Genomic DNA, 17,073 nt, shown 5'->3' with positions numbered 1-17,073 from the left:
CCCTTGCACCACCAGGGAGGCCTTCATTCTTTTTTTTATATCAAACTAATCTTCCAAATTTGGGATAAATCCCACCTGCTCATATTGTATAATACCTTCAATGTGCTGCTGAATTTGGTTTTTAAGTGTTTTGTTGAAAATGTTTGTATCTATATGATAAGAAATATTGGTGTATAGTTTTCTTTGGTTTTGCTCTGATGCTGGTCTCACACAAAGAGTTGAGATGTATTTTTTGTTGCTTCTATTATTCTATTATTGCTCCTATTCTATTGGAAGAACTTATGCAGGATTGGTATTAATTCTTCAACCATTTGGTTGACTTCACCAGCCAAGTCATCTGGGACAGACCTTTTCTTTATGAGAAGTTTAAAAAATTACTAATTTAATTGATTTTCTTGTGATTGATCTAGTCAGATAATTTCTTCTTGAGACTTGACAGTTTTTGTTCTACTAGAAATTTGCATGTGGTCTAAGTTTTCTAATTTGTTGGCACAGCGTTGCTCATAGCATTCCCTTTTTAAATTTTAATTCCTATGAGGTTGGTTTTGATGGTCCCTCTTATTTCTAATTTAATAATTTCAGCCCTCTATTTTTCTTGGTCTGTTACCTAAGGATCTGTCAATTTTGCTGTAGATCATGTACCATTTTTATAATCGAGCTATTATTATAAGAAGACATAAAAAAAAGCGAGGGACTCTCCCTACAAAGGAGTTGGGGGAATATTAAGGCGAATTCAAGCTTTTGCCATCCCACTGCTCCTAAATGCCATTATGGTTGGTCCCAAGCATTCTTCCTGATCTCTTCACTGTGTTTCCCTGGAGTGTGTTAGGTAGAGCTCGGGGATTGAGGAGCAGCACAGGCAGCCCCTGCAGTGATTGTCCTTAAGCTGTGGGCAGGGTTTATGTGCTACCATCCTCCCAAGACAGAACAACCATGGCCTCCTGACCAATTGACCTGATGTCATAACTCACCGATACTGTTTCTGCCGAGTTTCCAGTTCTTTACGTCTGTGCTGCTTCAGAATGTGAATCTGGTCATCATGGGCCAACTTTGCTGGGGTGGGGGGAAGGACAAGTATGAGAATAGCCGAAGGAAGAAGGATAGCAATGTCCAAATTCAGGTTTCCCTTAGATACGCTGCCCGTGCCGAGGGCTCTACACCCATCATCTCATTTAAGCCTGAGAACACGTCTCCATTTTACATGGAGGAAATGGAGGTTGAATGGCTTTGCTCTCGAATTTGCCCAACGTCACACAGCTGATTTGTGGATTTTCAATACAAGCGCCAGATTCCATGCTTTCAGTCATTCCCTTTATAAAAGACAATTCCTGTTCAGCAAAAAGTGGCGCTTCACTGGGGAGTGCTCCTGGTCAACCCTGCCTTTTCCAGGTCTGCAGGGGGTGCCCTGGAGCCCCAGCCTTTCTGTGTCCTCACTGAGGGCAGTCTCACCTAAGTCTGAATCTGGAGAGTGATGTTATCTTGAGCCCTGGAGAACTGGCTGACTGGGGATATGGCCTAGAGGTATTTGCTACCAGGGTCTCTATTACCTGCTGATGGGGGGGGGGTTCATAACCTCCTCTCTGAAGGACTGTAGCACAGAGGGGAGACTCTCCAGATTCACAGACTTAGGTGAAACTGCCCTCAGTGAGGACACAGAAAGGCTGGGGCTCCAGGGCACCCCCTGCAGACCTGGAAAAGGCAGGGTTGACCAGGAGCACCCCCCCAATCACCTGTTAAACCTGAAGACAGGGCGTGTTGTGTGGACTACCTCTCCACCCTCCATACCTGGGGCTTATTTGTACCCCAGGAAGGTCATCCGCCTGACAGCAGAGCTATTCCCATGAGGGCAGTTCTTGGGGGAGGAAGGGCCTGCAGGCCTTCTTGGTTCCTGGGAAGCCCAGAAAGCATAAAGGGGTCTGAGCCACTGACCTCGTCCATCTCTCAGGACAATCTCGCCCTCGCCTGTGATCCAGCGGTAGCAGGGGAACTCGATGTAGTCCCCAAAGGGTGTCTTCAGGGTGATGTACTTCAGGTACCAGTCGTCATGGAGCCAGTACTTGCGCTTCTCGATTTTCACCAGCTGGATTTCACCCAACTCTTCATCCACTGTCACATCATAAGAATCAACCTAGAAGGAAAAAGCAAATCAGACCTCCTGGGTCTCCCGAGCCTTCGTATATTCACTTCATTCATTTAACCGAGATCTCTGCCAAATGCCTGCCCTTGCCAGGCTCTGCGCTGTGCTCTGGGGACAGGGACAGGTCCTGATGGAGACAGAAACCTGGCGATGAGGGACCGTGCAGCCCAGGGAGGGACTCTGCTGTCTGCACGCGGTCTAGCTGGAGTAGGTGAGACTGCAGGCGAAGCCCCCGCGGGGCTGTGCTCTGGGAGGGCCCTCTTCAGCCGGCCCCGCTGCAGCAAGGCAGTGACCCGCGTGTCCTGCTGGCTGGGGGTGGGGGGCGCAAATGGGCGCTCACGTGCAGGGGCAAAGGGCTGGCTGATTAGGGTTAAAGGTGCCCGCGACAGCGCTGGGAGGAGGGAGGCTGAGCTGTGTCACAGAGCACAGAGGGACACATGAAGTTCAGCAAGTTCCATGTCAGCTGCTCCTTGGCGGGACTGGGCTGTAGTCCAGGTCTTCCCAGCAGAGCCCAGGGTCTCTCCCTTGTTCTTGAAGGGGCAGAGACCTGAGAGAAGATGGGGAGGCTCAGATACAAGTGGAGTAGCACAGGTTCCAGGCGAGCTGGGGCACCTGCAGCGCCCTGAGCCACAGTGGTGCTGAGAAAACCAGACTAGCGGTTTCCACTATGTGTCACAGCGATGGGTTGGGCTGGTCTGGCTGCTGCAAGGTACCACCTCTCAGCACGGCCCCTGGGCCCTGGGATAGAGCATCCCATGCTGCCCCCTTCTCCTTGCAGGAGATGGAGGCCACTGTGGTGTGCTGGGCAAACCCTCTGTGAGCTCTGGTTCATCTGTGTCTGCAGCCTTCCACAGGATGGAGTGGGCACTGCTCTGGGCATCCTGAATGCTGGCAGGTTTGGGAAGCTGTGGACTCGATGACCATCCAGGGTACGTGCTAAGCCAGATTTTGCTAATGCTTGAACTTTTTTTGTGGCATCAAAAACCTAAGTTTTCAGTGTGACAGGGGGTACGTGGTGAGGAGGGGTCTTCATCCCATGTGTCCCTTGTTCTATCCTTGTCTCTCAAAGCTTCCAGAAGAACACCTGGGGGGACTCTATAGAGGAATGGAAAGCTGGGTGTTTCAGAGAATCTCTTGGCTCTGAGCAGTTTGCACGTTGCACACCCCAATGGGCAGCACGCATAAGCCTCTTTCCTGCGCCTGCGGTGTGTGCTGTCCATTAGAAACAGTTCGAGGACTGGGATGACACTTCCTGGTCTCTCACAAGTGTGAAAGCACATCTGTGCTCCACACTCCGCTGCCAGAGAGTGGGGACACCGTGAGTTCACACAGCACATCCACCTGCTGCTGTCATCTGTGCCACCTGCTCTTCCTCTTGGTATCCTGGGGGCAGTTCCCAGGGCAGCAGGCCCCACACTTCCCGTGAGCAGTTGAGCCAGCCAGGGCCTGCCCTGCAATCCCTCCCTGACCGTGCATGCCAAAGTGAGTAGCTAGAAGTGGATATAGGAGGAAGAAATGGAGCCCATGAGCTCAAACCTCTTGGCATAAAACCTGAAGGGCATTCTGGTGAGGGCGGAGAAGGGACTGGGAGCCAGAGGGACACTGGGAGGCATATTTGGTGCTGACAATGGGGACCAAGCACAGGGAAGTCAGCATGTGGTGAGGTTGGGGCTGGGACTACAGCGGTGGCTCCAGGGGAAGTGGCTTTGCTGTGGCTCTGAGGGGAACGGAGTGTGTGTGTGTGCATGTATGTGTGTGTGTGTACGTGTAGAGGGGCTGTTTGTGACAAGAAGCTGTGGCCAGGGGGAGGAGGATGGCCATTCTAAAGTAACAGGTGCCATGAACATCCAAGGGGGACACGCTCATGGAGGGAGGAGCCCAGGATCTTGGCTACAGAGGAAAGGGTGTGGGCCTTTGGGAACCTCTCCAGGACTGGGTGATTTTTAAAGGGAGGGGCAGATGTTGAGCCGGGGGTGTGGCCAGGGAGGAAGAGATGGAGCAGCTTCTGTCAAGGAGAGGGGGCAGCAGGGTCACCCTTCAGCACGCCTGTGGTACAGTCACAGGAGAATCGGATCCTCCAGGTCCCCTGTGCCCCACTCATCCCTGCAGGTGCTTCATGGAGGGCCCTGGGGTTTCACCCAGGATGAATTACAGGGACTCAGTAGGCCATGTACTGGGGTCTTTGGCAGGGGGAGCAGGACAGGACTGCCAGTCTGGCTTGTCTCTGGCAGGCCCTGGCTTCATGGCGACTTAGGTCCAAGGAGTTTAGTCCCACCCAACGTGGGGGTCCCACCCAACTGTCATAGGGACAAAGTCTGGTGACTGTGGCTCTAGTATCCAAGGGGACAACTGTGGGAAAATCAGAGGATAAAAGTTCCCAGGTATCAAATAGCAACGTCAGGTCTTAGGAAGGCACCAGGAGCTGGTGTGATGTTCTCTGGGCATGTGCTGGGTGGATGCTATCTTTGTTCACTTTCTTCCCTGTTCGACCCACATGGCCATCCTGCCCGGTGGACACTAGCCAGGGATGGCCCATAACACCATACCGGACCTTCAAAACAACAGTATTTGTACATGGCTGAGTGGACGATTATCCCAGTTTACAAATGGAAACTGAGGCTTAGAGAGGCCAGGCACCCTCTGTGCTACTGAATAGTGGGTGGTCCATGATCAGAGTCCGCACGTGTGTGATGGCCCAGCCTGGCTTCTTCCCACGTGCCCCTGCCCATATAGTAGGAAAAGCCCTGTGCTGGGAGCCAGATGGCCTGGTTTTGAGCCCCGGTTCAACCTGACTGGAGAATGAAGGCGCGGCGTGAGGTAGAGTGGAAGAACACGGAAAAGCTTCCAAGAGATGGCACTGGAGGCAGCAATTAGGAGTTGGTTAGATTGCAAATGAGGCGAGAGGGATAGACAGGGCATCTGGATGCAGGACGCTGAGAGCGCATGGCCCTGAGGTGTGGAGCCTGCACGTCAGAGGAAGAGGCCGGAGCACGGAGGCCCTGGAGACATGGAGCCAGGCAAACATGGCCGGCACCAGCCTCCTTTCACAGAGGTCTCATTTCAGGGAAGATTTCACCTCTTGCTCTCAAGTTGCTCTCAGATATCCTTATTGGCTATTTGGTTTTAAGGTTTTATATGAATATTTCTGCAAAGTGTTTGTTGGCCAGTTTTAATTTGACCTTTAAATCATTTTTTTATAAAGACTTATTTATTGATACAAGAACTGGGGCACAGGCCAGATGTGCAGGAGGGTGAAAGGATTCACCAGAGACAGAGCGGGGAACAGAATACACTGACGAAACACACTGCTGAGGGGAGCAGCGGGCGAGACAGGAGAGTCTGCCCCACCATGTGGATTCTTGCTGGCCAGCTGGGATTGAACCCGCGCAGCAGTGGACAGCTTCGCAGTGCAGCACTCAACTGCCTGCGCCACCAGGGAGGCCTAGCTATCATTTTTAAAGAAGGGTTTCCTTCTTCTCTGCCCCAGAGCCTTGCTATTGCTGGACAGGGGGAGGGATGTCTCTACTGGAGCAAGGACAGGCAAGCTGAGGTGCTGAGGCCCAGCCTGGGCTGCTGTCTTGGAGGGGGCTAGTGAGGGACTGGTGGGGAGAGAGGAGAGGAGGTGGCTGTGGGGCAGAGGGAGCGGGTGGGTGAGGGAGAGACTCTGGCAGAGATTGGGAGAAGGAGGCATTGGTTGGGCAGGTGGAGGGAGCAGAGAACAGGGGAAGTGGGAAACTGGGAGACAGAGCAGAAGGGAGAAATTGTAGGAGAAAAGCAGAGAGTAAGGAGGGGGAGCCATTGGGGTGGGGGTTATGTGGAGTGGGAAGTAGAGGAGGGAAGAGGAGAAAGAGGTGGAAGGTAGGGAAAAGCTAGAACAGTGAAGGAAGATTTCAGGGTGGAAATTGAGGGTCTAAAGAAGGAAATCCTCATTAATCTTATTTTTAAGAAAGGTATTCTAGAATGTATTCTTTGTGAATGTCTTATAAATACACTGAAAATGTTTTAGAAGATTTGTTGACACTTACTGAATATGTTCAACCACCATGCATTGTGGTTGCCCTTAGCTTTTGCCCTTAGCTTTTCTAAAAGTTCCTGGGAATGGAATGGGTCATAGAAGATTTCCCAGGAACCTTCAGATCTATTAGTCATTCCATCTGATTTGAATTCATTTAAATTGAGAGAGTTAAAGAAACAAATCAATTGTTAAAATTTGCTGAGACTTGTGTTAGTCTTGGGCCATTTGGTTCCCCAGCAGGGGCTTTCCCCCGGCAGAGAGCAGGGAGCCCACCAAGGTGTGACTGTTTACAGGAAAATCTCACCTGCGAAGGGCTCTCTCAGGCCTGTCCTGAATCACTATGCAGATCTCTGACGAGAACCAAGGATTTGTAACTCAATTTATTGAGAAAAAAAGTTAGTCCTGACCATTATCTGACTGAATTGTGCGCGGAGGTGTGGGGAGGTGTTGGTCACAATAACCTGGGCATGGCCATGTTAGAAATAGTCTGTTTAGAAATAGTCTGGTTGCATAGACTTAGTCTTTGTAGTTGTTCACCATCATTATTATAACAATTTTCTGAACAAGCATTTCCTCTAAGGTTTTTTCCGCCTTTACCTTAAAGAGATATTGACTAGAGAATGAGGAAGTACCTCTGGGTCTGTGCAAGATAAAGTATGGAGTAACTTTGCATCAACAGGAACTTTCCCAAAAGCTGACTTTTTCAAAGAGCCTCTCAGAGCTGATTCCCCTTCAGTGAACCCCTCCTGCCAGCTTTCTCACCCCAGTGTAAACATGACATGCAAATCTCTCCTGAAATTTGACTCTAGCACTCTGACTGAGGCATTTGATCATACTGTTATTTGAATGAATTCTCAGGGCAGAGAAGACAGAACAGAGGGAGGGAAATATTGGACAGTGCTTTCACTCTCTTCCAGTGCCCACTGTGGCCACACACTGTGTCTTCAGCTGGGAGCTATCATACCTGGGGTGCCCTGTGCCTGGGACATGGATGAGTGTGTGGAAAAGTGGGGGACACAGTGACCTACTTATACAGCAGATAGTCTGAACACTGGCCTCCTCCCCAAGATGTTGGGGTGGGAGTCCAAGAAATAATGGAAATAAATGAAGTTGCTTCAGGAGTGGCAAAGTGTGTCACCGTCCTAAATGGATGACTTAATAGCCCTGCAGCTTCAGCGCCAGGTTCCTGATTGGAGGAACCAGACAAGTGAAGGTTCTTATACTCAACACCTAACTCTTCTTAGAGGGAAGTCAAGTCAGGTTATTGTGAGAGTCTGAGGCTCCTGGGTAGGAACCGAGTTTGAAATCTGGAATGGAGTTGACTAATATTTCCTTATTTTAGGTTCTGCAGTCCTGAAACACGCTGCTTAAATTTTATCCAAGAGGTATTTGGTTGAACCATATGAACTTACCAGTTTGTCAAATGTAGTCAACATGAGCAATTGCATATGGTCTGACCTAGCAATCCATGAAGAAGAATGAGAGGACAACTAAGTCTAAGTCTTTTTTGGGTCCAGTTCAGGAGCTGGGAACAGATACTCCCTGGGCACCTGCAGGGGTTTGGGCATCACAATAGTCAGTTACTGAGCATTCCTACATGCTTGCCACTGGGCTGGGCCTGGCACTGAACTTGTGTGAGGATCGTGCCCCGCCATGCTCATGGACAAAGCCTGGGGCTGGGACTCCTGCCCAGGTCAGCATCAGGAGCTGCTTCTACGCGGGGCCACCTGTGTGTACTCATGCGACACCTGGCACCAGGCTAGAGGCCCAATAAACATCGGCCCCCTTTGTCCCTGAACTCCCACAGCTCTTGGGTCTCTAGTGAGGAGGGGAGGAGAGAGCCAGTCACTCTTCTTCCTCCGCTGAGCCCTCACACCTTGGGTGGAACTCTTCCCTGGTATATACTCTGGGGAACCAGATGGCCTCCAGGCTTGCAAAAGGCTTCTCTCTGCTTGGGTTCTCTTGCGCTTGCCCTCTAGTTCCTCCAGTGACCTGTCCTGAGTAGTGAGCTGCCCAGTGAGGAGATATCTGCTGGTGCCACTCTAGCTATGATCAGTCTTGGGCTCACCCAAGACTCTTTGACTAACCTGAAGCCAAAACCCTCTCCATTTTATATTTGGGGAAACTGAGGCCCAGAGAAAGGGCAGAATCAGATTGTGATCAGGCTCAGCTGAAAATCACTTCTCTGGAACCCCAGACCTGCACTTTCTCTTCACAGCTTGTGGTTGCCTGAGGTACCATTTGGCTTCACAGCCTGGCAAGGACTGTCTGGGTCCAGTACCACCCTCAACCCCAAGATCCTGTAAAAGGAGCCCTAGAAAGTGGGACACAAGTAATTCTGCCCACAGTCTTTGTCTAGTTCAGGGCCTCTTAGAGCCTCAGGGTCCCCATCTGTGAAATGGAGCATAAACTTTACACCTTCTAGTTTCCAGGGGAAATGAGTGGTACCATGCAGACCTCATCACAGAAGCCCCCCTCCAGACCTTGGGTCCCAGCCTCCCCCACAAACTTCTAGACATGCCCCCACCCAGTTCCAACCCAGAAGGGGGGGTACTTGGTGCTCCCCCAGCCGGTCCCTGCTGCCCCCATGGGTCTCTGTGCCCCCAGTCTGGTCCGCCGCACGCCCTCACCGCACCACGCTCGAAGTCATTGTAGAAGGGCTTGTCCAGCAGGTGCTTCTCACTGCAGCCAGCAGAGCCCACGAGGCTAAGGTAGATGTAGTCGTCGGTGCCAGCAAACCACTGACTGCCGGTGGCCACTGTGACGGTGTAGGAGGGCATGGTGGTTCAAGAGAGTGCCGCTGGCACTGAGAACCCCAGCAAGCTGGTTCAGCAAGGGCAGGGCTCACACTTGGCAGCCACCAATGCAGCTGCTTCCTCCCACAGCTGTGACCCTGCAGGTTGTGTTCTAGGCCCCGCCTCTGTGCCTTCCTGCCCCCGCCCTCCTGTCCCCGCCCTCCTGCAGGTTCCACAGTGCAGACTGCTGCTGAAGCCCTGGTCACCTGTTCCTGCGTCTCACCTCCTCAGCTTGGGGTCTGTTTTAGCAATTAGGGTGTGAGGCAATCTCAGCAGCTCTCCATCCATCCTTCCTCCCACTCACCCACCCATTCAGTACTTGGTTTATTGTTAACACTCTTCATCCTTCTTTCTTGCCTCAGCTTCCCTCAAAGATAGGCTCCTGTAAGTCACTGGGCTTGGATCTTGGAAACCCCTAGAAGATGAGACATAGTGTCTGTTCTCATCAAGTTCCCAGAGTGAGTGGAGACCACAGGAAAGGGACAATTACCCCGCTGTTGTTGCTTATAGCAGGGATACTCTGGAGTCTCCCGTGGAAAGACAAACCCATGTTTTCTGGATGAGGCCAAGCCTGAGCTAATACTGAGGGCAGAATCTGGAATATAGAGACTTAGGTCAGAACTGGCTTCTTCCACAGACTTGGCGAACGTCACTCTGGGTGGGATGTAGTTGGGTACCCTGGTGAGTCAGATGTCAGCCATGCTCTGATCCATGGGAGTGGGGTCCAGGACAGCCAGAAAGAGGGAAGCCAGGAGAAGAAAACCCAAATCTGGACACTTAGGGGACAGGAGTTTTGCTTCGTGGGGGTGGTGAGGGGATGGATAAACTCAGATTGAGAAATTGGGCATATGCTGGTAAGGGAGTGAGCCTTATTGGAGGTGGCTCATGGGAATGGATCAATGGTGGGAAGTCCTAGGGAAGAAGACACAGAATCCACAGCAGGAATATTCCAGGAGTTAGAGCTAGTAGCTGGGAACAGGCCGCCTGTGGAATAACTGGTGGTGTGCTTGGAAGGGAGGTCAGTGGAAGGCCTGGCTCATTCAAGGGGAAGCTTCACAGCTGCTGTGATCTGATCTCAGACATCTCTGTTCACCTGACCTTCTCCACATCTCATTTCTGCCTTCTTTCTCCCCTCCAGCTTCAGAACTGTGTCTGACTAGGGCACACACTCAGCAATGAGCTGAACTCAATTTTAAAATGAGCTTTTTCCATGTCAAGTCATTGGATATGTCAAGTCACTTGCTCTATAAACTCACTTTTGGGAACACGGGCAAAAGGCAGGCTCTACACTTCTAGGAGCCTGGTCTCGATCTGGAAGCAAATTCTGTGTCCCCCCCCCCCCCCGCCTGACAGGACAAACACTGTGCAGAGAGGCAGTAAATAAAAGCTCATTATATTAGATATTTTTACAGCTTGAACACATTGAATGTGCAGTTTCCTGTTTTTTTTTTTCCAATTTCCTTAATGCATATCTTATGTAATTTTATCAATATTTTAACAACTGGGCCTCCCCTGGTGGCGCAGCGGTTGAGCGCTGGGCTGCGAAACTGCCCGCAGCCTCTGCAGTGCTGGTTCGATCCCCGGCCACCGGCGAGGGTCCCACATGGCACGACAGACCTCTCCTGCTGCGCTCGCTGCTCCCCTCAGCAGTATACTTTGTCAGTCTGCCTGTTCTGTTCCCCCCTCTGGTGAATTCTCTCACCCTCCTGCGTTTTTGACTGTACCCAGTGCTTGTACAAATAAATAAATCAATCTTTTAAAAAAATAAAGAAATATTTCAACAACTGAATAATATGCAATTATATGGTTATACCACCATTTCCTTAATTGGTTCACTATTAGACATTTAGGTTGCTTTCAATCATAAATCAGGCTATAGTACATCATTTGTACTTAAAACATTTAAAAAGTTTTTTTTTTTTTATCGTTGAGGTAACATTGGTTTATAGCACAGTTTTTGATTCAGGGGATAGATTCACACTGCAGACCTGTATCACTGTGCTCCACCCACCATCAGAGCATGCACATCCCTTTGCCACTGTGGCCCCACCCTATCTCCCCCCTCTATTAGCCTCTGTTCTGCAGTCACAGTTACAGCCTTTGTTAACAAGTTTTTCTTAAGATAGGGACTTAGAAATGGGCCAAATTATATGAACATTTTGATTTGTTACATGTTGAGCTACTTTCTCAGGACTGTAGTTATTTATACTCATGCCATTTACTCTTAAGTAGAACATGGGATTCTTGTTTCATAAAACTGTCATCATGCAGTAGTTTCTAGAATATCCCTACATCTTGTGTTTACTCTCTCTGTCCTGCTTTTGGCTTTCAGCATCTCCTGTATGGATCGTAACAACAGGTTCCTACCTGATACCTCCACTTTTAGTCTAACTGCCCCTCCAACCCCAGATCTCTAGCCAGTTACTGCCCTGCAACATAGATGGGATTATCTCACTGACTTGAAGTTCATCATCACTTGCTGTCCTTTCCTTTCAAAAAATGTTTCATTGTGTTTTTCTTTACCCATTCATTTGTCCTTCTCCCTCCTTCTTCCCTTCCTTTTAAACAACTTTATTGTGGTACAATTTAGTATACCATACACTTCACTCGTTTAAAGTGTATAATTCATACCCAAATGACACAGGAACATTAATTCCAAAGGGCACCTGCATCCCTATGTTTATAGCAGCACTATTTACAATAGCAAAGCTATGGAAACAACCCAAATGCCCAAAAATAGATGACTGGATCAAGAAGATGTGGTACATATACACCATGGAATATTACTCAGCATTCAAAAAAGATAAAGTCATGCAGTTTGCAGCAACATGGGTGGAGCTAGAAGGGATCATGCTCAGCGAAATAAGTCAGAAAGAAAAAGAAAAATACTGGACGGTCTCACTCATAGCAGGAATTTAGAAAACCTGAATGAGGGACCAGGAAAAAGACTAATTAATACAAAGTAAAAATCAAAATCAACAAACAACTATAAACAAGAGACACACTGGGGGCAGGGGAGGGAGGGGCAGCGAGAGGAAGACCTAGAGTCAAAATAAGGGGGGGGGTGCAATTGTATGGGGAACATAACCAAAATGAATATGCATACATTGTGCAAAAATGAACAATGATGTAAGAATTATATAAAATAAAATGTTAATTAAAAAATAAAGTGTATAATTCAGTGGTATTTAGTAATATTCAGAGTTGTGAAAACATTTCTACAGTCATTTTAGGACATTCTCCTATCCCATTAGCAGGCCTTCCCATTTCCACCTTATTTTTCCATTCATAGGGTAACACTGATCTACTTTCTGTTTTTATAGATTTGTTTATTCTGGATATTTCATACAAATGGAATAATATCTATGTGACTTTGTATTATAGTCTTTCATTTGGCATAGTTTTTTTCAAGGTTTATCCACATTGCAGCATGTATCTGTACTTTATTCGTTTCTATTGCTGAGTAATATTCCATTTCTGTGGCTATACCACAATGTGTTTATCTTTTTGTCAGATGACCTAAATCTGAGTTGTTTTCATTTTTGGACTGTTATGAAAATTATGATATAAGCATTCATGTGTAAATTTTTGTTCATGTATAAATTTAAAGTTCTTTGGGTGAGATAACTAGGAGTGGAATTGCTGGATCAATGGGTAACTCTATGCTTAGCCTGTTGAAGAAATGCCAGATTGTTTTCCAAAGTGGTTGCACCATTTTAAATTTTCATCAGTGATCTATGAGATACCATGTTTTTCACATCTTTGCAAAAACATTATACTCTCTGTGAAGTGGTACCTCATTGTGGATTTGGTTTGCATGGGTTGCTTCACACTTCCCTAATGGCTCAAGATGATGTGCATCTTTTCACACGCCATTAGTTGTTGTATATCTTCTTAGGAGAAATGTATATTCAGGTCTCTTAGCTATTAAAAAATTAGCTAGTTTACTGTATTATTGAATTGTAGGTGTTCATACATCTTGCTTAGAAGTCCTTTAACCATAGTATGTACAAATGTTTTGTCACTTATGGATGCTATCTTTTCACTTTTATGATGTTTGAAGCACAATAGCTTTAGTTTAAAATAAGCCCAGTTTAGATTGTTTTTGCCTTTGTGGGTTGCTGATTTTAGTACCAAATCTAAAAGACAGTTGCCTATGCTAAGATCACAAAAAATTTACTCCCATGTTTTCTTCTAGGAATTTTATAGTTTTACCTCCTTGTTTAGGTCTATGATCCATTTTGTGAAGTTTTATGTATGGTGTGATATGCGCATCAAATTCATTCTTTTGTATGTGAATATTCAACTCCCCTTGTTCCATGTTGAAAAAACTTTGTTCCCCATTGAATTGTTTTGGCACCTTAGTGAAAAATTAGTTCACCATAAATGTAAGGGTTTATTTCTGGACATTCAATTTTAGTCCATTTTGAAATTGGGAAGTGTGAATCTTCCCTTATGTTTTATTTTTTCAATGATGTTTTGACTATTTTATGTCCTTTGCAATTTCATAGAAATTATAAGATCAACCTGTCCATTTCTGAAAAATCAAACAGGATTTTGAGAAGGATCATGTTGAAGTGGTTAATTTGGGGCGTATTGGTCTTAAAAATATTAAGTCTTCTGAACCAGGAACATGACAAGATTTAATTTATTTAAATGTTCTCTAATTTATTATTTTCCAGTGCAGCATTTTTTGTTAAATTTATTCCTGAATACTTCATGCTTTTAAAGAAGAAATGCGGTTTCCTCCCAGCATTGAAAATCTTTTGATTTCCCCATTTTTCAACCCCTGGTAACCATGGCTTTATTCTCGGATCTGAGTTAGACTTTTTCAGATTCTACAGATATGCGAGATCATGTAGTATTTATGAGATGATACAGTACTTTCTTTGACTTATTTCACTTAACAATTCCACTTAGCATAATGTCTTTCAGCTTCATGAGTGCTTGCACAAATTGTAGGATTTCTTCTTAAAAAATTGCCACAAAGAAAATATGATTTTACATATAGATGTATGTATATATACACACACATATATAATACCACATTTCCTTTTTTCATTCATCTGTTGACACTTAAGTTGGTTCCATATCTTGACTACTGTGGAAAATACTGCAATGATCAAGGGTGTGTCGATAACTCTTCAGGATCCGGATTTCATTTCCTTTTTGATATAAAACCAGAAGAAGAATTTTTGGATCATAAAAATTCCATTTTAATTTTTTGAGAACCCTTATACCATATCCCATAGTAACTGTACCAATTTGCATTCCATCCAACATTATATAAGTGAAGTCAATTTTTCCTGCAGTGTGGGGATTTTCTGATGTTATTCCTCAGACAGCCTTGGGCCTGTGCACTCTCAAGCCGGGATGGCAGCTCTCCACGTCTTTCTTTGATCTGTAAAGTTTTCCTTGGCATTACACTAATTAATTATTAGGTGAGTGCCCTGTTTTTGACAGCTCCCCGGGGCATAAATTACTCAACAGTCTGATCCAACTGTATTTTGACTCTTTATAGGAATAATCTTTGAGACCTGTTCTGTAGTTTGTTTTAACAGACGAAATCTCTTCCTAACTGCTGTCTACGAGGGGAAATAATTCTTTAAAAACAAACCTGAGTTTTCCAAATGATTGGATCAGGACACCCAGGTAATGGTCAATATTTTCTGTTACATAAAGTAAACAGATTGAGGATATTAATTAAATCCACAAAGTAGCTTTACCACACCTAGATAGGTGTTTGCTTGAACAACTGGGTATGGCAGCTGAGCCTCATCGATGCAGAAGACGGACCATCACATCATGCTTCAACTACTGTGCTCTTATCTGAATAGTCTCTATCTACTTATCCCCATGAAATCTTGGCGGATTTTCTTCTCTTGGTCTGGAGTATTCCTATCTTCCTTCTCTACCTCCTGATCTCCTACATGACTGTTGCTGCTTCCATGGAACCCTACTCGAAGCCCTCAGGCAGAGTTAGTTATACCTCTTCTGAACTCTGTAACTTTTGCTTATGTCCTTATTTTAGCAGATTTCCACTTTTCCCCATCAGTATTTGCTTCAATTTTCATCTCTCCTTTATATTCTGAAATACCTGAGAGTAGGGGCTGTATTTTATTCGTCTTTATTGTGATGTCAGGTTCAGAGAAGCTGGTTGGTTAAGTTACCGCTGGAGTGTCTGCTACTTGCTAGGAACATATGGTTTTAGTGGTTGGCAAGCAGATAGGCAACGTGTGTGTGAGCTCGAGCACTTAGAACTTCCTTTCTAGCTGGTCTCATGATTCCCTGACTCATGGAGTGGAACTTGTGGCATGTCAGCAGGAAGCCACTGCACTGCGGGACAAGTATTCTCTCCATCAGGGCGACACAGCCTTGGTGCCATGACTGACCAGGAGATGTGCGAGAATGAGTCTGTCCGAGTAGTCATTTTCCTCAGGAGGGTGTTTTATAGGACCACGCCTTCTTTTGTCTTACGCCAATCATTTACACCCCTTTTTAGTTTCTCCTTGTCTATTTGCGGAGCAAAACAGAATTAAACACCATTTTTTCTAGAGCACTAAAAACAAACATTTATTGCAGATTTAGAGAAATAAAGAAAAAGAAATCATGTCTAGAATGTTCTCTCTGCCCCTTTCCGAGGATGGAAGACCTCATAGTTCTGACCAACTTCCCCTCAGGGTCGATGTTACCACCTTCTTCCAGCCCTGTTGCTTGTTTGGTTGCTACTTGTCTGAATACAGGAAGAATAATAAGAGAAAGAATAAGTCTTTTTTTTTAAAATTTATTTTTGTGTAGAAGAACTGGGGTGTAGGCCAGCGGTGTGGCGATTCACCAGAGACTGAGTGGAGAGCAGAACAGGTGGATCTGCTGAAACACTGCGAAAGGGGGCAGCGGGTGAGACAGGAGAGGTCTGCTGTGTCATGTGGGTTAGCTCCCTGGCTGGGCATCAAACTCAGGCCATCACAGTGACAGTGCTGAGACTTAACCCCTAGGCCACCAGGGAGACCCCCAGAGAAAGAATGTCTTAAGATGCATATCTGAGTAAGGAGCCTGCTGATAGGATAATGATGAAATGTCTGTTTATACCTTTTTTAGTCTGTGATCATAGCTCAGATACTTTTGGAGAAGTAGCTACCTCCTTCTGTGTGCATTCAGAGCAAGACTAAGTATGCCAGTTGGACACTTTCCCCTCCCTCAAGACTATAAGAAACAGGGCAGTGTGGTCCACCACCTTATCTTGGTTTATGTTTTCCTGAGACCCAGGTATGTTTATCCTTTATAGCTCAGTTCAACTACTCTGTTTTTTCAGGAAGACAAAGTCAGTGAACATTGTTCCCTTTGGAAATTCTTGACTGAGTAGACAAAAATATTTTTTAATTTTTTATTATTTTAATTTTTTATATTAAAAAATTTTCTTTACATCATTGTTCATTTTAAAACAATATTTGCTTCCCCCCACCCCCTCAGGTGTAGTCCCCATAGAGTTCCCTTCCCCAATGCACCCGTGCACCATCACCTCGGTCCCCTGTGCTCCTCCCTCCCTCCCTCTCATCCCTCTCCCTCCTCCCCCACTGCAGGATGTCTCTGGTTTATAATTGTCTGTTTTTGCTTTGTTGTGTCTTGTACTGTTACTACTTTTTTACACTGATGCCTTATCTGGTTCCCCTATATTCCTGCTATAAGTGAAACCATCCGATATTTTTTTTTTTCCTTCTGGCTTGTTTCACTGAGCATAATTCCTTCTAGCTCCATCCATATTGCTGTGAATGGCATGAGTTGATCTTTTTTTTTGATTGCTGAATAATATTCCATTGTGTATATATGCCACATCTTCTTGATCCAGTCATCTAATTTTGGGTATTTAGGTTGTTTCCAGCTTTTACCTATTGTAAATAGTGCTGCAATAAACATAGGTGTACAGGTGCTCTTTTGAATTAATATTTTTGTCCTTTGGGTAGATCCCTAGTAGTAGAATTGCTGGGTCATATGGTAGCTCCATTTTTAGTAGACTGAGGAACCTCCAGACAGCTTTCTATAGTGGTTGGACCAGTTTGCACTCCCACCAGCAATGTAGGAGTGTTCCTTAGATCCATGAAAGACAAGATTCACACAGGCTGGTATTT

General features: G+C 46.1%; 1 protein-coding gene across 4 annotated transcripts in view; it reads right to left on the bottom strand.

The window, feature by feature from the left end:
* The window catches only part of ALOX5 (arachidonate 5-lipoxygenase), a gene marked incomplete at both ends in the record, with an annotated part of 40,594 nt that extends 31,662 nt beyond the window's left edge, over positions 1–8,932 (bottom strand). For all 4 annotated transcript variants that reach the window (XM_084245115.1, XM_084245118.1, XM_084245116.1 and 1 more), the window contains 3 exons: positions 972–1,053; positions 1,930–2,128; positions 8,783–8,932. In XM_084245115.1, coding sequence (XP_084101241.1) covers positions 972–1,053; positions 1,930–2,128; positions 8,783–8,932 — 431 coding nt within the window. The remainder of the gene's footprint in view (positions 1–971; positions 1,054–1,929; positions 2,129–8,782) is intronic.
* Positions 8,933–17,073: the final 8,141 nt, after the last annotated feature.

This window comes from Talpa europaea (assembly GCF_964194135.1).
Source record: "Talpa europaea genome assembly, chromosome: 10".
Taxonomy (NCBI): domain Eukaryota; kingdom Metazoa; phylum Chordata; class Mammalia; order Eulipotyphla; family Talpidae; genus Talpa; species Talpa europaea.
The sequence above is the reverse complement of the archived record's forward strand: the minus strand, read 5'-3'. Positions and strand labels throughout refer to the sequence as shown.